Source organism: Amphibalanus amphitrite, unplaced genomic scaffold, assembly GCF_019059575.1.
Source record: "Amphibalanus amphitrite isolate SeventyFive unplaced genomic scaffold, NRLGWU_Aamphi_draft 000065F_arrow, whole genome shotgun sequence".
NCBI lineage: Eukaryota > Metazoa > Arthropoda > Thecostraca > Balanomorpha > Balanidae > Amphibalanus > Amphibalanus amphitrite.
Window position 1 is genome coordinate 7,529 of NW_024881561.1, and position 20,900 is coordinate 28,428.

General features: G+C 49.5%; 1 protein-coding gene across 1 annotated transcript; it reads left to right on the forward strand.

Annotated features, from left to right (window-relative positions):
- The first annotated feature begins 9,886 nt into the window (after positions 1-9,886).
- On the forward strand, positions 9,887-20,333 carry LOC122378764 (WD repeat-containing protein 47-like). Its single transcript, XM_043360230.1, has 7 exons — positions 9,887-10,138; positions 10,391-10,492; positions 11,488-11,657; positions 11,919-12,088; positions 15,881-16,051; positions 17,674-18,033; positions 19,002-20,333. The coding sequence occupies exons 1-7, from the start codon at positions 9,887-9,889 to the stop codon at positions 19,145-19,147; spliced, it is 1,371 nt and encodes a 456-aa protein (XP_043216165.1). The 3' UTR covers positions 19,148-20,333.
- Positions 20,334-20,900: the final 567 nt, after the last annotated feature.

The following is a 20,900-nucleotide window of genomic DNA, read 5'->3' on the forward strand; positions in this document are numbered from 1 at the left end:
CCGGCCGCACTGACGCGCCGCCGGAGACGGGGAAGCAGTACAACGAGACGGCCGCACCGGGCCGTAAGAATAGGCACTAGATATATTCCCGACACGGGAAGGACTCGCCTGTAATTGAAAAGCGGCGCACCGCACTGTTGGTGCGCACCAGACGCAAAGGAATACCGAAAGCACACAGAACACATATTGTCACGTGGCACTGCGGGCGCTCACTGAGGCCTGAGGGCCGGTGGTGCTCACGCCGTGCGGTAGGTGTCGCTACAGGCTACAGTTTGCGCCCGCGTGCAGAGAAAGGCTTTGCTGCGCGCCACTGTTAGTCGCGCGCATCAAATACATTTCTTACAATGCACAATGGGACCGGAGCGAGAATTAGCGCGACATCGGTACTTTTTCGTGTTTCGTGCCCGCTTTTCACATGAAAGGGATGATAGAATCATACAAATGGTAGTCGGTGTACTTTCGAAGCAATTCCTGATAAATTTAACTAAATAATCATTAGCCATTTAATTAATTAATTAATTAATTAATCAGTTGACCTGCGTTGACCTTGACTCGGTTCGGTCATGTGATAAGATGGCATCACCTGCCAGGTCAAGTCATGACGGAACCGGAAATTCCCATAAGCAAATAATGTAGCCACCAAAACCATGATGGGAATCTGATAGCCTGATGGACTATATAACAAATAAAGTGAGGGTCAGAAAAGTGTATCAGACACTCCGATAGCAGGTACGGATGTTTCCGGACAAAACTTAAATATAGTTGGCACTTAGTTTAGTTTAGTTTAGTTTATTGAGAGCATCATCAACGGGCATAGGAGGCCCAATTACAGATTAAGTCGAAGGTTAAAAATACACTTACATATACGTATGCCGACACACAGATAAATACACTTACAAAAAAAAAATCAAAACATAGCAGTACCTACTTACGAACATGGGCAACTACATGAGACTTGAAAGACGCAGTGCTGCTCGTCCACACGTCTATCTCACGGTTGCAGTCCAAGAAGCCATTGCAGAGCTTTGGCATGCGACAGAAAGGACTGTTCAGCACTGTGTTCACCCGTGCGTACGGTACATGGAAGAGAACCCTTTTTCGCAGGGGGCGATGCAGCACGGCCAGCGGGAAACACTCCAGCAGATACGATGAATCCACAGCATTACGGTGAACATTGCAGATGAACATAATATCATGCTGCTGACGCCGCACCTTGAGGGGTGACATGTGATGGTATTTGAGCAGGGCATCGTACTCGAAAGACACGCCCTGGACACCACACCTGCCAGATAACCATTAAAAACTTATGCTGTACGCGCTCTATTCGAGTCATGTGCACCTCTGCGGCTCCTCCCCATACCACACTAGCGTACTCAAGAATGGAGCGTACATTGGCGCAGTAGGCAGCCAGCACAGCCTTGACATTGATACATCGTAGTGACTTGCCACCTTTGCCAGTTTGGAAGGACCTCATAAGTACGCCTAGCGCCCTATTCGCCTTACGAACAGCTGCATCCACATGTTCACCGAACGTGAGCTTCTCATCCAACAGGACCCCTAGATCTCGCATCACGCTCACTCTCTCAAGCTGTTGGCCTCCCACGCTGTAAATACTGATTGTTGGGTTGCGCCGTAAAGTTAGGGTAAGTACTTTACATTTACTTGGGATCAGCGTGAGCTGCCAACGAACAGACCATCGGTTCAGGTCGTCAAGCTGCTGTTGCAAAAAAGCTGCGTCCGCGACGGTGTCTACCTTGCTATACAGCTTAACATCGTCAGCGAACATCACACAATCGGTTTGGACGCAGTCTGGTAGGCCATTGATGAAGCAGGCGAATAACAGCGGCGACAACAGGCCACCTTCCGGCGTGCCGGATGGTACCTGTGTCCACCGCGAACACTTCCCTTTCACCACAACGCGCTGTTCTCGTTCAGACAGGTAAGATTTGCACCAAGAAAGAGCACTGCCACCCAGTTGATAGGAATTTTGAAGTTTATGCAGGAGTAGTTTATGATTGACACTTTGGAAGGCCGAACTGTAGTCTGTGTAAATTACGTCTGTCTGAGACCCAGCTGCGATGTTGTTCCAGGCAGCGTTTAACATCGTCAACAGATTCGATGCACACGAACGACCCGGCATGAATCCGTGTTGCCTATTGCCTATTGGAAGCCTTGTTCGACTCCTAGGAGGATCTGTCGATCTGTTACTCTCAGCTTCCGGCCGGCTCGTGGTAACCGCGCATGGCCAGCGCCGGCGCCCTTAAATAAAAACAAAAATGCCCCTCATTTTCGATGTAGGTAGCAGGCTGAAGCAGCTAAATTATACATTTTCTGAAAGGTAATTGATCGGTAAAGACCATATTGATAAAAGAAGAGCGCGACCTAGCGGGACGTTTTATATCGGCATTCTAGAATGTTTATAACAGTAAAATTAACTCACAATTTTAAAAGCACCTACAAACTTAACATTTGAAGCGTATTTATATATTCCGTTATAAGTTTTTCTTTCCGTCGTGAAGCCAATGGTCTAAACATTTATTGTTTCATGGTCTAAAGGTTAGACCCCGAAAATATTGATAAAGCCGTCTAATATACCTACATTTTTCTTACCTACATTAGCTGCTACTTTTCTCCGTACGAAAACGGGTCTACGATGCTTGTCACAGAACTTTTTATTTGGGCTGATGTGGCGCGGACGCTATACACCATGGACTAAAAATATTTGCAGATTCGTGGTCCATGGAATTGGACATTTCTGAACTACGTGGAACAGTCTAACTCAGTTTGGGAAAGGGCGGCAAATCCACCAATGGCGCGCTAATTCCGGCCGCGGTCCCATCGTGCAATGGCCCGTCTTTTTCAAGTTCAACCCTCACTGTAAACATCCTGTTGAACACATTTACAATGTTTGCTAGGTTAACCACTCAAAAACTGGTTGGTTCACATATGATTTAACCCTCGCCCGTATTGGTGTTTTGCCAGCGTCTAACGTATCGTGCTTTGTTACTAACGTCACGATTTATATTTGACCTGAGGTCAAATCTAACAACAACACTCGGAAAGGCCTTTGAAAGAGCTGTTGAATGCGCTTTTCTGTGGCGCTGTAGCTCTATTGGTTCCCGAGTTATGCGTTGAGTGTTTGGGAAAATGTTGAAATAGGCAACATTTTACCTTTGATGACCTCTGGTGACGTGACCTTTGACCCAGGAGCCGAGTTAGACGGGGACGTGAAAACGCCTCCCCCCAGCACGACACGGAAAACTTAGGCCACCAGCACGGCGCGGGTTAAGTTCGACCCTCGATGTAAACAACACAGCACGATATTTGCTAGCTGAATTACTGAGAAAACTGGTTAGCGCACATTGTATTGAAGATATTTATATTTTCCAAATGTGTTTTAACCCGCGCCCCGCTGGGGGTCCTGGATTTCCACGCCTTGCTGGAGGGGGGGGGGGTGTTTGAACACCCACTTCTAACTCCACTCCTGAGCCACGTAGCGATTCGCGGAAGGCGGCGTTCGAAAGAGCGCCAAAAATAATAACGAAATCACTTCGGTCACTTTTTTGGTTAGGCTAAAGGTCAGGTCACCAGTGGTCAAAGGCAAAATTTCGCTGATTTTCAGGTCAAATATCGACAGTTTCCAAGAAGCCAACGCATAACTCGGGAACCGATATAGCTATAGCGCCGCGGAAAAGCGACTTCGATAGCCCTATTAACGCCCTTTCTGAATAATTCTCTCAGATTTGACCTAGCGCCAACGGTTTTGCCTGTAGGGGGCAAAAACTGCCAAAATAACCGATTTTTTTGGAAAGTGTTTCTGCAAAAACTTTTGACTCAAGCCTTGCACGAGCTTACTTTTACCAATATGACCTGACCGGAAAGGGTCATGTTGCATATCAGTCGATCCGTATCGTCGAGCTGAACACATCCAAGGCGTTTTCATCGCTCTAGCATGCCTTTATCAAAAGGTATTCGCGAAAAACTGTTAGATGCTATTCGTGACCTGAGATGACCTCAGGGGCATAAACAGGGGTCTCGGATACTATTTGCATGTTCAATGTGTCTTAGTTTCTTGTAATTCAGTGTTTGGGAGTGTTTATAATGGCTTTGGTCCAAAAGAGGCGCTTTTCAATTTTCTCCCATTGACTTATAATGGGGAGGTCGCAAAATTGACCTGACCATTGGTCATCGATATCAAAACTCTGAGATATGCAGAGTTTATCTCAGTATAGTTTACAGCGCGGAGCGCCGCCGTTTTTGGCACACCTTATAATACATCAATTCTACACATGTTTTTAAACAATTCAGACCAAGGTCATTTAAGGTCAGGTCACCAGGTCACTTGAAGTGACCTCACCTCATGCAAAGTTTCAATGTCCGCCATAGCTACACCAAGTGACCGATCGCTTCGAAAGTTTCAACGATTGCTAAGAGCAATAGTATGTACAAAATGTATTATAAGGTGTGCCAAAAACGGCGGCGCTCCGCGCTGCCGTTTTGAGATATTTGTGAAAAACACAGGGGGGGGGGGTGTTCAAACACCTCCCTCCTCAGCAGGGCGCGGGTTAAACACCGATGATGTACCGTTATGTTAAACGCCATGCGATTGACTAACCGGCGCCGGGCCGGTGCTCGGCGCCACCTGCACTGGGGGGGGGGGGTTGAACACCCCCCTTCTCACTCGGCTCCTGGGCCACGTAGCTACACGCCGTAGGCGGCGTTCGAAAGAGCGGCAGAAGTAATGAAGAAATTATATCGGCCACATTTTAGGTCAGCTCAAAGGTCAGGTCAACAGAGGTCACCAAAGGTAAAATTTCGCCACTTTCCAGGTCAAACTTCGATAATTTCGACAAACCAGCGCATAGATTAGGAACGGTTTAACGTGCAGGGGCCAAAAACTGCCAGAATAGGTAAATGGTTTTTGCGGGAACTGTTTTTCTGCAATACCTTTTGACTCAAAACATGCACGAGATTACTTTCAGCAGCATCCTGTTCCTCTCGTCAAGGCGACGCATCAAAAGAACTATAAGTTGACCTCAAAAGTTCAACTTGAAAAAATTACCCTAGGTCAAGGTCATGACCTCATGACAAGGTCATGACCTCAGGTCAATGTCATGACCTGACCAGAAAAGGTCATTCTGCATCAGTCGATCCGTATTGTCGAGCCAAACACATACATATAAGGTTTTTTCATCGCTCTAGCATGTCTCTGTTAAAAGTTATTTGCGAAAAACTGTAGGATACCATTCGTGACCTGAGATGACCTCAGGGACATAAAGATGGGTCACGGGTACCATTTTCCGGTTCAGTTTGTCATGTCTACTTGTAATTCGATGTTTGAAAGTGATTAGAATGACGTTCGGCCAAAAGAGGCGCCTTTCAATTTTCTCCCATTGACTTATAATGGAGAGGTCGCAAAATTGAACTGACCTTAGGTCACCGATATCGAAGTTCCGAGAGATACATTTTGTGTATCATTATTATAATTATTGTATACATTATGTGTATTGTGTATACTGTTGTTTTATCAGTTGCTCAAAGTTTCAAAGTGATCAGTCACTCGGTGTAGCTGTGACAGGCATTGAAACTTTTCATGTAGTAAGGTCACTTGACGTGATATGGTGACCTGACCTTGGATGACTTTGGTCTGAAGTTTTTACAGAAGGTGTAGAAAAGATGTATGATAAGATGTGCAAAACACGGCGGCACTCTGAGCCGCCGTTTTTTAGATATTCGCGAGAAACCGGAGGGGTTGTTTAAACAGTCCCCCCCCGCAGTGCGTGGGTAGGGGTATGATCAAGGATGAAGGTGTTACATATCTATGCACGTTTGCCTCATTTACCTACATATGCACACCCACCAATATAATAGATTTCTCACGGTCTTGATGCCCGCTTCTCCTCGTCGCCTGCTCGGCACCGGTCCACGCGGCACCCGCAGCGTCGATAGTCGGCCGGTGCAGCGTTCAGAGGTATCGTGTTCCCGCCTGCTCGGAACCATTCCCCTCGGCACCCTCCGACCGCCCGCAGCGTCGATAGCCGGCCGGTGCAGCGTCCAGAGGTATCGTGTTTCTAAGGGACTTAGTGGCATTCCACTCTATTTCCTGGTGGCTTCCAAAAAACCACTGCCACAGCACCATTACCCCATCTAGTGGCTGACTTGTTAAATATCAATTCACCCGGCGTCAACCAGAGGCATTATGTACCTTCCGATTTTAGACGATGCGATTTTGTATGATACGATCATCTCGTTTTGTAGGCTGCAATTTTGTATGATACGCGTTTGTTTGATCTGCCATTGTACGTTCCAATTTTGTACGTTCTGATCATTGTTTGATTTGCCATTGTACGCTTTACCCATTGGACGGTAAACTTTTGTACGTTAGGATTTTGTACGCTGCGCTTTTGTACGTTTGGGCTGTCCCCTACCTGGCCTGTTTTGTAGGTTTTGCGCGCTGTATGTTGCGATTTTGTATGATTTGAGGATTGTACGCTGCGCTTTTGTATGCTTTGATAGCCACCCTGCTCCAACACTACCGCAAGTGTGACGTCAGCTCGCGCAATTTGATAGCAGCGTGGTAGCAGCGTCCCGTGAAACACCGCCCATATCTCTCACCCGCTCATTTCCATCCCTCGCCTCGAGACTATTTGACCTTCAGTGGTCGTGGCAAACAGGGGTGGCTCCAACCATCACGCCAGTCATTGTCACGTACTTATGCCGTCGTCGATAAACAGAGATGTCTGTTCCTTTACGGAGTGCTTGGATGAGGGAGTCCGCCAACAGCCCGATATAAAGACTTTGGTAGCTCCATTATCGTCATGAGACTTTGTAATATTTTCAGGGAAATTGATGTTCGAATTAAGTTATAGACTAGAGTGCATTTTTAGACCCCCACCAGGCCGTCAATGTAAGCAGTTATTATGGCCCGCACACCAGGTGGGCATGGTATGCAGGCATTGTGTGCCGTTTGTTTCACTCAGTAAAGCCTCTGCGATTGTCGTCGCAAAATGAATTAAAATTAACGAACAGATACCGTCTTACGCCTTATGCTGCTGCAACGTGTTATATCTGTTACGGAATATGCATAATGCGTGCACGTTCGAATAAAAAGTAAGTAAAAATAAACAGGCGGTAGGCACCGACCTCTTTCGATTTCTTTTAAGGATATTAGCCTTAATGTGCGGCATCCCGAGATGTTTTGCACACGCTCACGACGGCCGTCCAATGCTCATTAGTACCTGAGTTTCGCCACATCGTTGGTCGGCTTCCATAAACGGCAATAAAGTATTCTGTGGGTTCTTCAGACGGCTGGAAAGCCGGTCATTACACCGTCAGCCAGCTGGTGTCCGAACCCCGGCCACTCGTAGATCCGGGAGTAGCCATGACGCTGTGGTAAACGTCAGACCGTTTAACCCGAGAACGCCGGGGGCGCATTTTTTATCATTGTGCAATCACGGCTATAAAACTGGTAGCGTTGTCCATGAAGGGTTACACGCATTTGTCACTAGGAAGAGCTGCTCCACAAGCCCGCTTTAAGCAAAATCCCGTATACTCGTAATGGTAATATGTGTGAGCGTATAGGTTTTGGCTGTAATAAGTTGTTTGCTTAGTAGGACCTTAGGTATGCAGTTGCATGCACAGCATGCTACCTGTGTCTGTGTGTGTCTTAATCTATCCACTAACCACTATGTATATCAGCTGTTCCCTCGTAGACATCGGACAATCGACATACTCGTATATCAGGCACTTGGAGACTCGTCACGGATCAGTGGGCAGATCCCGCTCAAAGGCCGACGGACCAACGGTCATGTTTATGGCACTGAAGTGCCTCTTATACAGTTGAATCAGGCCGATTGAATGGTCAGATTAGAAGGAGGGAACAATAAAAAGAATGCAAGATTAGCCTACAACGGAATGATCAGAGCGCTAATGCAAAAAGCTGTCGTTTTGATGTGGGCATAAAACAGAATTTTTACCGTCTTATTGTGTCGATGCTCTCATTCGATATGACAAACAAGAAATGGAATTTTATTTTGACTTATAATCAAGGCAACAGTAATCCAAAGCGATAAAACATAGTTGTGTAACTAGAGTACCTACCTACCGAAGCACTGGAAATTTAGAGACGGAAAAATTCCGTTTCATACGAAGTCAAGCTTAACCCGCGCACCGACGGGGGTCTGCGCCAACTTAGTACCGACGGGGGGGGGGGCGGATGACCGCCCCCCTGAGATCTCGAGAACGAAGCAAGATAGCGACAAGCGGTAAACGGCATCGGATACGCACGGACAAGGTCTACAATTTTTACTAAGGTCATTTTCAGGTCAGGTCAAAGATGACGTCACAGGGGTCGAAAAAGTCAAAATGGCGGCGCTAGATATGGAGAGGGTTTTTCTCGAATAACTTTCGAAGTAGTCAAGATAGGAACAAACTAAGGGCATCATCGTGATCCTCTCGTCAATCTGCATCGAATGATATATATGTTGACCTCGAAAGGTCAAGGTCAAAGGTTGACCTCAGGTCACGTGACCTCGAGGTCATCATGTATATCATTCGATGCGTCTTGACGAGCTGAACACAATGAGACCATCCGCGCGGCTGTATCTTGTTCCTGTAAGGAGTTATTGGCAAAAAACCTTTGGTGACCTTTGATGACGTCACATGACCTTACAGCTGCCCAACAGCAAAACAGACCTCAAGGTAGTGAAGGTTGATCGTATGTGAAGTCATGTATGGTATATGGGGCCATTCCGACCCGTTTTAGTGGTAAAAACAGGGAGTTGATTTTTCCCCCATTGACTTATAATGGGGAGGTCGCGAAATTGACCTGACCTTAGGTCACCGACATCAAAATTCCGAGATATACAAATTGTAGCTACTAATGACCTAATAACATCCTGCGACTTTCAAAGGCCTCCGACATCTACTGTAGCTCTGGCACGGTGACAAAGTTGCAAAAAAGTGACTTGAGGTTGGGTCATTCAAAGTGACCTGGTGACCTGACCTTAAAAGTTAGGAGGTTCAAACTTGCACACCATGTGTAAAATTGATGAGAGAATAGTCATACCAAATTTCGCGGCGCTACGCGCCGCGGTTTTCCCGCTATCCGCGAAAAACCTCAGGGGGGGGCGGATATCCGCCCCCCCCCCGTCGGTGCGCGGGTTAAAAGCAAAACCTTAGTCAGCACATCCTTATCCAAGACTTCTGAGGTGTGCAGAGGTCTACACATTTATTTATTAATCACATATTTGCAAACTGCACACTCTATTCCCCCCGGTGTCCCCTGGCCCGGCGGGGGAGCGGTCCCGAGGCCGTCACGGCTCAGTGGTGACCCCGCGCGCGGCCGGAGAATTAGTGGGTCACGTGGTCACGATCTGGCGACCGGCAGGGTCGCGGCCAGACCCGTCGGCTGCAGTCGGTGTCGACAGCTGCCGGCGAGCGTCACGGCTCGCGCCGGAGAGTGCCAGTGGAGCCGGCAGAGCGAGCCGAGAGCAGAGGGGCTCCACGCGCGGCGGGCACCGCCGGAGCGTTCAGTAGTGACCGGCAGCGGCAGCCAGTGGTGACCGGTAGTGACAGGAGAGAAACCAGTGGTGATCAGTCAGAGTTAACCAGTGTTGAGAGGAGGAGAGCCAGTGGTGACCGGAAGGTATTGAAGGTGATAGTGACGCTTTCCGGAGCTATTGGATACCGGTACTGGTGGTCATCACAGGCCCCTGCGACCAGAGCGGTGTTCGTTGTCGACGCCGGCTGCCATGGCAATGACCAGAGGTGTTTGAACGGGCTGGCACGTGCCATAGCTGGACGGAGGACACTCAGGACAGTGAATAGTGGACAGTGTAACTTCTATTGATCGGCACAACTTGGCAAAGAGTCTTCTTTCGGCGTCATGCCGCAGCGCTCGAGCGAACATCGGCATAATTCTCCTCAGAGGAAGGCTGGTCGGCACGAGCAGCGAGGTCGGCGGAGAGCGGACCATCCTGGCAGTCCCCCGCTGCACCCTGGAAGTCCCCCGCTGCACCCCGGCAGTCCCCCACTGCACCCGCCCTGGCACTCGGGCGGTCCAGCTGCACCCCAGCTCTGGCCTCAGCCGGTCATCGTGGACGGGAGGACTGCCTGGCTGCTGATGGACCAGCCCCCGGTACCGACGGAGAGGGGCCCGGTTATGATGGACAGGGTACCTGCGATGGCGGAGAGGGGACTAGCGCTGCCGCTGTTGGACCGTCACTATATGGCAACGGGTCCCGGACAGCACACAGCAGATGAGGCGGCCTGGCGTCGGCACGGCGACCCTGCGCTTCTACAGACTGGATACCAGCGAGTGCCGTGGTCCCCCGCGCCTGCCGACCAGCATCTGCCGCCTAATGACCAGCACCTGTCGCCTGCTGAGCAGCGTCCGCCCCAGGCTGACCCGGGTCGGGGTCACAAACAGAGACCACCCAGTCCGAGCGGTAACCGAGACAGGCGGAAACCCAGCTGGAAGATTTGTGCGCATGTAAGCTATATCATCGTCTCCCGTCTTCGAATACGCGAACTGGGTACAACGTAAACGTTACACCTGAATGCCCACACAGCAGCTACACATGTGAAACGGGTGTAACATATAATAACTAACTGCATGCATGATTTCAACCATCCTAAATATACACACACAACATGGCCTACAAACCGTTGCACTGATGCGCACCGAATTTATTGGACTACGCTTTGAAACTCTGCAAAATGGTTCCGATTAAAACGAAGATAATCGTCATGAAGTAGGTAATCGAACAGCACATGCTTTATGTGTATTGCATGTGAACTACGTACGATTTATATTGCAAATTTGATTCGCGCGCTCGCAACGAATCCTCTTTCATCTGGTTTGATTCGTGTCTATGTTTCCGCTCGGGGGACTGCTCGGGAAGCAGCGTCATCGAACGGCCTTTCGCTCTCGATGGCTGTGACCGGTGGGCGGCCGTCACAGTGGTGACATGTCACCGCGCTCCGAGCCAGTCACGGCACTGCGCACAAACCCTGTCTGGTCACCGCCGACACACACAGGCCGGACTTTCCACACTGGTGGCCGTGATACAGCGAGCCAGCCACAGTTGCAATTCACGGCCATCAAACGGAGCAGACAGCGCTCTGCAGTGGCCGGCGACCCGCGCCACTGCACACGGGTTCTTGTGGACACACAAGGTCGCCAGACTGCCATGTTGTCACCAGTCGCTGGTCACGGTTGCTAGCCATGAGGAGGAACGTGAGAGCGAACTGAGATAAGATGGAAAAGTTGACAGGGTTCTATAGCGCACTGCAGGCAGATAATGACCAACATAAGTGCCAACCCGCTACGGTATACTCGTAAAGGTGGTGTGTTTCAGTGCCAGTAACGTGCAAAAGTGAAATAAAGTATTGAGTGGTGGATCTATACCTATCGCATCTATTCTTTGAAGAAGACCGGATCTACCCAATACGTTTCATTGACTATCTGTTCCCTCTGTGTTTCAGTCGGAGCGGAGCGGCTCGGTGGAGCGTCCCCGGTTCATCCCCGTCACCTCCTTGGAGGATGTGCAGGCCATCCGCTGCGCCGAGTTCCACCCGTTCGGCAAACTGTACGCCATCGGCTCCAACTCGAAAACGCTCCGCATCTGCTCCTACCCGAAACTGGTCGACCTCAGGTGAGCGCGATCAAGCAGCACTACATTTACTTACCTCTTGCTGGAAGCTTAACTATTTTTTAAAGGTTTCAATACCCAAGGCTGTTGAGGAGACTCCGTGACATTTCGGAGGAACACATTTGACAAGCCACGTTGGACGTAAGCATATCCTAAACGTAAACGTGTTTCGTATTCTAAGTCGTCGCTCTACTCGTATGTAGAGCGACTAATGCGAGCTATTACGACAACTAGGTATCCAGCTCAACCACCATCTGCCCTCAGGGATGATCACGTGACCTGTCAGTCTTCTGTGGTGCTGAAGCGTCCCCGCCACCACAAGGGCTCCATCTACTGCATGGCCTGGAGCCCCGTCGGAGACCTGATCGCCACCGGCAGCAACGACAAGACCATCAAACTGATGCGCTTCGACGCCGACTCGTGCACTATGGAAGGTAGGCGGACGTAATAAGGGCTCTGGAGCCTGGGCACGAACTAGCCAGGTCACAGACAAACGGAATAGCCGCAAGGCTACAGCTGAAAATGATCCAGATGGATCAAAGCGTCCAGACTCTAGATACCTTCCCTTTTCTGCCCTCGCACCCACTTGTCTGATGCCTCTAGTCTATGCCCAAGCTCCCAAGCTGACCAGCAACAATGAAGCGTGCTGTGCCATTCAACCAAATCCGAAGAGCTGACCCTTTGTGCTGTCTCGCATCGCTGAACATACCTAACTTTCGATTTTACATCAGCGCGACTGACTCATCCGACGAGCTCTCCAGTCTCCACCACTCCAGCTGCCTGCAGCCGAGATCACTTCACGTTACACAAGCTCCCCGCATCCCACCGACAAAGCTGTTGCCGTTCTTTCCCAACGTCTCCCGCCACAAGTGGTCACGGCCGGTCGCCAATCTCGGTTCAGTAACGGCACCGGCCCGTGACTGGTCGGTGACGTTTAGCAAGCGTTACGTGACTGTGCAATCTGTTTCCGATCGTGACCACGCGGCACATGTCACCACGCGCGGGGGGACACGAAACGTGAGCGCCGCCCGCGACCCTCCGGATTTCCCACGATGCGAGGCACACTTTCTCGGTGCAAGATGCGGCGCGAATGGGTCCCGCGGCGTGGCGACACGACCATCCCGCGCTGGTCAGGAGGTGATCGAGGGAGCTCCCAGGACCGCACTCTCGCTTCGCGGCCCATCGATCAGCAATGGAGTTCGCGTGTAAAACGAGCTGTGAGCTGTGAGCGGCGCGCTGCTACTTTCGAACAATTATTCACATACTATAAATTAACTTTGAAGCGACCTTCTCCTTGATATTATGTCAAAAATGAAAGAATTATTTACATGTGCATTCGGGCACAGCCCATCATCAGATGTATATTTGAAAAGACAGCATATACATCGTCACAAAAACAAGAATCGACATTTCAAATTCAGCTCGTGAAAATGACACATCAGTATCCTTCGCGCCGTATGGTACCTATCTATATAAAACACACCTATAAACACACACACAAGCACAATTTTGGGGCACATACATACGATAAACTTGTTCTCACATGATACGCCACGAGGACAGATTTTCGTTCAGCCCAGGTTTTCTTTCCCTTATGTACAGTGATTCAGTAATTTTCCTATCCGGATGGTCCCTAGTTTTCTTCAAAATCCTAACCTCCAGTGGCGGGTCAGCCAGCTTTTCTGCCTTCGACATCCCCGCGTGACACTCTGAAAAATGGTCACCGCATCGGGGTAAGCTGTGTCTCGTTGGCAGCACACCTCAAATGCTCATTGTATCTAAGGCGCAGAGGCCGTTTCGACTCGCCGATATACTTAGCTCCACATAGCGTACAGGAGAGCTCATAAACCACGTTTTTGTCCGTGCACCTACCATTCTGCAACCTCCTGCAAGTGTTGCAGATCCTGTTGCCCGAAGGGCACGGTGGATCGCCAAACGATGAATGCACTAGCTTTTGTTTCAATGTCTCTGGCGTGTATGAGGCCACCGTAACATCCAGCCCAGAAGCACGAGCCGCCTTCTTCACCTTGCATAGCACAGTTTCATTGACATAAGGCAAAAGAAGGATCCCGCCAGACTTGTGACCTCTTCCTGCTCTTGCGCCCTGCCCCTCCCTACCATCAGCGCCAGGGGCAGCGTCGGGGACATCCCTAGTCGTATGTCTCCCTCGCCCTCCACGAGCTCCTCTACCGTCTCTACTGACCCTACGCAGCCGCTCTTTTCTTTCCACTTGTCGCCGAGTGCTCCTTAGCACGTGCGCAGGGTAACCATTTCTCGAGAACAGGTCACAGATTTTATCTAGGCTCCTTTGCTTAGACTCCTCATCAGAGGACAGTGCGATCGCGCGCGTCAATTGGGACCGCAGAGTGCAGAGCTTTGTCTGCTTGGGATGCGCTGAGCGGTAGTGGAGAATGATCCCCGCATTGTTAGGCTTGACATATAGCTCCGACTGGAATCGACACCTATCACCCTCCCGGTGCAATGTGATCAAGGTGTCCAGCATCGGGACGGCGCCCTCCCCTTCCCCAGACATCTCGTAGGTGAACTGTATCCTGGGGTTAATGCTGTCACCTATCTGAACAGCATTAACCCCAGGATACAGTTCACCTACGAGATGTCTGGGGAAGGGGAGGGCGCCGTCCCGATGCTGGACACCTTGATCACATTGCACCGGGAGGGTGATAGGTGTCGATTCCAGTCGGAGCTATATGTCAAGCCTAACAATGCGGGGATCATTCTCCACTACCGCTCAGCGCATCCCAAGCAGACAAAGCTCTGCACTCTGCGGTCCCAATTGACGCGCGCGATCGCACTGTCCTCTGATGAGGAGTCTAAGCAAAGGAGCCTAGATAAAATCTGTGACCTGTTCTCGAGAAATGGTTACCCTGCGCACGTGCTAAGGAGCACTCGGCGACAAGTGGAAAGAAAAGAGCGGCTGCGTAGGGTCAGTAGAGACGGTAGAGGAGCTCGTGGAGGGCGAGGGAGACATACGACTAGGGATGTCCCCGACGCTGCCCCTGGCGCTGATGGTAGGGAGGGGCAGGGCGCAAGAGCAGGAAGAGGTCACAAGTCTGGCGGGATCCTTCTTTTGCCTTATGTCAATGAAACTGTGCTATGCAAGGTGAAGAAGGCGGCTCGTGCTTCTGGGCTGGATGTTACGGTGGCCTCATACACGCCAGAGACATTGAAACAAAAGCTAGTGCATTCATCGTTTGGCGATCCACCGTGCCCTTCGGGCAACAGGATCTGCAACACTTGCAGGAGGTTGCAGAATGGTAGGTGCACGGACAAAAACGTGGTTTATGAGCTCTCCTGTACGCTATGTGGAGCTAAGTATATCGGCGAGTCGAAACGGCCTCTGCGCCTTAGATACAATGAGCATTTGAGGTGTGCTGCCAACGAGACACAGCTTACCCCGATGCGGTGACCATTTTTCAGAGTGTCACGCGGGGATGTCGAAGGCAGAAAAGCTGGCTGACCCGCCACTGGAGGTTAGGATTTTGAAGAAAACTAGGGACCATCCGGATAGGAAAATTACTGAATCACTGTACATAAGGGAAAGAAAACCTGGGCTGAACGAAAATCTGTCCTCGTGGCGTATCATGTGAGAACAAGTTTATCGTATGTATGTGCCCCAAAATTGTGCTTGTGTGTGTGTTTATAGGTGTGTTTTATATAGATAGGTAGGTACCATACGGCGCGAAGGATACTGATGTGTCATTTTCACGAGCTGAATTTGAAATGTCGATTCTTGTTTTTGTGACGATGTATATGCTGTCTTTTCAAATATACATCTGATGATGGGCTGTGCCCGAATGCACATGTAAATAATTCTTTCATTTTTGACATAATATCAAGGAGAAGGTCGCTTCAAAGTTAATTTATAGTATTATCAATGCTCCTTGCAAAAGCACTACATGATATACCTGTGTCTAATAACGAAATTATTCACATACAATGGGTTGAGTAGGTCAACGAATAGTTTGCTAGACGTGAAACTGCATTCAGTCACCTCAGAATGCATTATTGTTCCTACATATGGTAAATGTGAGAGCATGAATATACAAAGACGCATTAATTCACTCTATAAACGGCGCTGAATCCTTCCTAATAATCAGCAGCTTTCAATCGGTCTCGCGTTTCACATCTCGTGTCACCACCTTCTTCCAATGTTTCCAATGACGTCATATCCCCAACTCTCCCCCGTCTTCAATGTCGTCACACAGAGCCGGCTGCCGAGCTGACGATGCACGACGGCACTGTGAGGGACGTGTGCTTCATCGAGGACATGTCCAACAAGTCCAGTCTGCTGGTGAGCGGCGGCGCCGGCGACTGCAAGATCTACGTCACCGACTGCGCCACCGGGGTGCCGTTCCAGGCGCTGTCCGGTCACACAGGTCAGTGACCTAGGGTCTGTTAGGCCACAAAGGTCAGTGACCTGGGGACTGTTATGTCACACAGGTCAGTGACCTGGGGCATTGCAGCTTAGGGGTCAGTGACTCAGGAATTGGCGACCTAGGGAGTCCCTTCCCTAGGTCCTAGGTCCCTAGTCCCTGGACAGTCCCTAGTAGGGACTGTCCAGCATGCAGATCAGTGGTTAGGGCTGTTGGATCACATAGGTCAATGACGGGCGATGAGAGCTCATTCAGGCTCATTTAACCCGCGCCCCACTGGGGGGGGGGGCTATTTATAGCCCCCCTCCCGTTTTTCTGCAATAACTTCCAAACCGCTTAACGTATCGACGCCAAACTTTCAGTACCTTCGGCTGCATCAATTTGACACCTTGTGTCAAAATTTTAACTTCGTACCTACATTAGGTCGGCCGGAAATGACGTCAGAGTGACGTCATGTTCGGCCGATTTCGACGCAAAACATTGAACCACGGCAATCGCTCCCAAGAGCTCAGTTTTTAAGCTAGATCCAATTTCTTTGCATGAGAGGACTCAGAATAGACTGCGCTATCAAACTGCTATCTCGGATTTTCAAAATTTTGAAAATTTCGAAAATTTAACATAATAAAATTCAAAATTTATATTTTTACATTTTTTTTCAAAAAGTTTTTGACTTTTCGAAAAAAACGGAATATATGTGATAGAACGCATTATTATGACTAACTCTAGCAAGTTTTAGCTAAATATCTTCAAAAATGGCCAAGTTATACGAATTATTGCAAAAAATTAACAATTATTTATTTTTCAAATCAATTTTTCAGCACGAATTTGACATCGTACGCCAATATAAATAGCACCATCGTGTTCCTGAGCTCAAACTGCATCCAATAGACACCTTTTTTGTTGAAAAAAATTTAACTTCAAAATTTGACCTTTTTTGACCTAAAAGTGACCTGACCTAAGCTAAATTTGACTCAAAATGACCTCGAATGACACAGACGACATCAAATTCGAAATGTTTGGCCTAAATGGACCATAAAACATGTGTCACGTGACCGACGGATGATATAATATTTTCGTGACCTGTGATGACCTGACCTTGACCTGAAAATCAAAGTACAAGTTTGGTACCCTCAGAGTATCTAGAGCATCTGCTCACGAGTGTGTGAACCAAAACTGAGCCTGATCTGACTTGTAAGACGGCGGCCAGAGCCCAAAACGTGACGAAGCCAAAATGCTAATAATTTTTACTTTGACCTGACCTGTGACGTCATCGGTGACCTCGAGGTCAATGAAATTAGGTTTCGCTCAACAGTTTTTCCGGGGCTATCAGACGCCATTTGAATTTTGACGATCGGCCCAGTAGTTTCGGAGTTAGGAGGGGGGGCTATGAATAGCCCCCCCCCCCCCCCAGTAGGGCGTGTTATACGCAGACCCCAGTGGGGCGCGGGTTAATGGACCTCATCAACCGCTTTATGACCATCCTCACAAAAATGACCCTCAGGACGATGTCTCTCGCTCTTCAGAAGATACCACGCGCTCTCACACCTCCACCCTTGCTCTCCGACAGGCACCGTGCTCTCACAGGCTCGACAGGCTCTCACACCTCCACCCTCGCCTTCCTACAGGCACCGTGCTCTCTCTAAGCACCTGGGGCGGCGCCATGTTCGTCTCCGGCAGCCAGGACCGCACCGTCCGCGTCTGGGACCTGCGCTCTCGCGGCTGTGTGAACCGCCTGCAGCCACCCAGCGTGCACACGGCCAGCCGCGGCTCCCCGGTGGCCTCCCTGGCCGTGGAGCCGTCCGGTCGACTGCTCGTCTCCGGCCACGAGGACTCGTCCTGTGTGCTGTATGACCTGAGAGGTGACCGGGTCATCCAGGCGTTCCGGCCGCACGACGGCGACGTGCGCAGTGTGCGCTTCTCGCCGCACGCCTTCTACCTGCTGACGGCGGGTTATGACAACCGGCTGGTGCTCTCTGACCTACAGGGTAAGAAACGCGTCGACGGGAACGTCGTGGAGCGCCGTGTGCCATTGCGGAACCCAGATTTATTTCATGCCACAGGGAACGCGCAGAGGTGTCCCGCTTATAGATGGAAACGTGGGTAGTACCACAGATGGCCGAAATGTCAGGAGAGGCATGCCACACATCTCTCGAAGCTTAGAAAATGGATCTTGCATGCCGTAGTGAAACTGTTGCCCACACTGTCTGGGAACTAATACGGCTGTACGCGGGAGAGTAGAACATTCTCCGTCAGTTGGTCAGCGGGGCCAGTTCCGCGGCCTTGATCCGTCGCCGGCATGCACGTTGCACGGCTCCGACTCAATCAGTTACGGACAGTTACCGCGTTAGAAAGCACTTAGCGTGTCATTTCTGGCAGGTCGCCGCAACTGAGCCGTTCTGTGGCGGCAATTTATCACAGGCTATATATAGCAACGTTTTAGCGTAATTAGAACACGCCCCAGAAATATGTCCGGGTGGCCCATTACTTATATAGCAAATACCGTTTTGATAATGGTTGTATGTCATTGAAGAATGCCAAGTCAGCTCCTAATAACAAACAGCGCGTAATTTCACAGCTCAGCTGCTAACATTGCATAGGTACTCACTACATAGGTAGTTATATTCAGAAAACGGCTACTTTCTACGGTTCAGAGAAAAAACTCAGGCCTTATTGAAAATGATAGCCAACGTCTAGCTGACCCTTATGCGCTGGTGACTTGCAAGGTTGAAGGAGAAATCGTACTGTTGGAACTGGGAGCATGATGGATCATGGTGACGCACGATATACGTATTTGTCATGAACACTGAACAGCCAGCTCTGAACGCTAACGGTTAATCGCTGATGGATGACTCCAGATGAACTTTTATCTATTGTGAGCTTTGACCCTCCTCTGTGACCTCAGGTGACTCCCTATACACGTAGTGACACATGAACCTTCCCTCTGTGACCTCAGGTGACCTGACGATGCCGCTACCGTCGGTCGTGGTGGCGCAACACCAGGACAAGGTGATCACCGGCCGCTGGCACCCGTACGAGTTCAGCTTCCTCTCCACGGGGGCCGACAAGACGTGTACTCTGTGGGCGCTGCCACCCGTCTAAGGGCACCCGGGAGAGCCCGAGGAAAGGTAGAGAACTCTACGGGCAGGACAGTACGAGAGATGGCGAGACGTACGGAGAGATGCTTGGCAGGTCGCAGGACGCTCCATGAGGTGGAGAGATCCGAGCGTGAGAAGGTTATTAGAGTAAATAAAACTGAGGACGAGTGCTCCCAGTGAACTAGTGTGTGGCATGAGGAGAGGAAAAGTGAGTAACGAGAAATGCCGAAACAACAGTAAGCACCTCAGTATGTTATTAAGTTGTCTCTATTACCTTCAAGTCACAGTGGGATATTGCGGTATCTGTCATTGATCGTTGTATTCAAACGGGAGTGTACAGTTTCAATTTTATGACAGACTTTATCTGTGCAGCTCGTAGCAGCCAACTGTCCTCAATGCTGATGAAATACTCTCGACGGATGTGCATGGACTGTGTGCGTTGTGTATTTCAGCCTGACAGCGCTGAGCGCCTGATCGGCGATTGACGATGACGATGTTTAAAGTCCGCTAGTCGGCATGACATTGGACTGTAATCTGATGCTGGTGAGCCGTCCAGCTCGATTCACAAGAAAGAAGGGTGAGTAGCCGTCCGTGGCCCTCGTGTTACAGGAAAGACTGGATGTATCCTTGTCCGACAAACGAGTAGGAAAGACGACTCGTTTAGTACGGGAGTCAAATGGAAGAGTGAACGCATCCATGATTGGTCCACGAGTCACAAGTAAAGGGTGAATGTATTCGGTCACGAATGGCCAGTTGTAGCGCAACCTGGGCTACCACTTCCCACAGACCCGATCGTGGGCGGGCCAAGCGTTTCGCCGTGGGAAGTCTTAGGGAGACAGATTATCCCAGAGTTATGTGGGCTGTCTAAATGTGGTCTAAATGTCTGGGCGTGCCGCATTCCCGAGTGTTGAAACTGAGGCTTGTCGATGCTACGCATGGCTGTCACAAGAGCAATCCATTCACAGCAAATTCAATGCAGTCCGGCACTGGGATATGAAGGTAGAGAGAGGCCATTGGCCAATGTTGTGACAGTGTAGCTAGCTGAGAAAGCGCTGGTCGCTGTGAAACGGAACGAGTTGGGGGATCGGTCACTGCTTGATGCAACGACGCAACTATCTATCTAATCGCGCTGAACGTTCCGTGTGTGTAACGTGTGGATTGCAACGACAATATACTATGGCAATGCGTAACTATTGTTCTGTAAGCACTGAGACACGGCATACGCATCGTTTTATGAACTCATCTGGAAACTCAGCATCGAAGTAAAGGCCTGGCTACACTATGCGTTTTCTTTGTGCGTTTTTTGCGTGTTTGCGTGTTTTGCGTGATATCGTTCTAGAAAAAAGAACAATATTACGTTTTTGTGATGTTTTTCACCTTAAATTTTAGTTACATAAGAGTTATATTAGCTTTTGTATATAACCAAAGTAAAAATTATATTGCTAGTAACTTTTTTCCTAGAACGATATTACGCAAAACACGCAAACCTGCAAAAACGCACGCAGAAAACGCATAGTGTAGCCAGGCCTTAAGTGTAGGTATGCATAGTTTAATAAGATATTCTTATTGCACTGCTCCAGAGGCATAACGATCACCGTCTGCGGGAAACAGCGATGCAATTTCTACGAATGGCTTACGTTTTTTGGTAAGCAATAAGCATGATGTCTGACGTGTATCAGATCGAAGTCACGCGCGAAATACAGGATACTCGGGAATAAAACACTCAGTAGAAAAAGAAAAAACATTAAAGAGAACCG

Bases quoted from the DNA above. Each gene is read 5' to 3' on its own strand.
- LOC122378764 (XM_043360230.1), top strand. From the start codon at position 9,887: ATGCCGCAGCGCTCGAGCGAACATCGGCATAATTCTCCTCAGAGGAAG. The intron at 16,052-17,673 runs GTCAGTGACCTA...GCCTTCCTACAG, and splicing joins GGCGCTGTCCGGTCACACAG to GCACCGTGCTCTCTCTAAGC. The intron at 18,034-19,001 runs GTAAGAAACGCG...CTGTGACCTCAG, and splicing joins GGTGCTCTCTGACCTACAGG to GTGACCTGACGATGCCGCTA.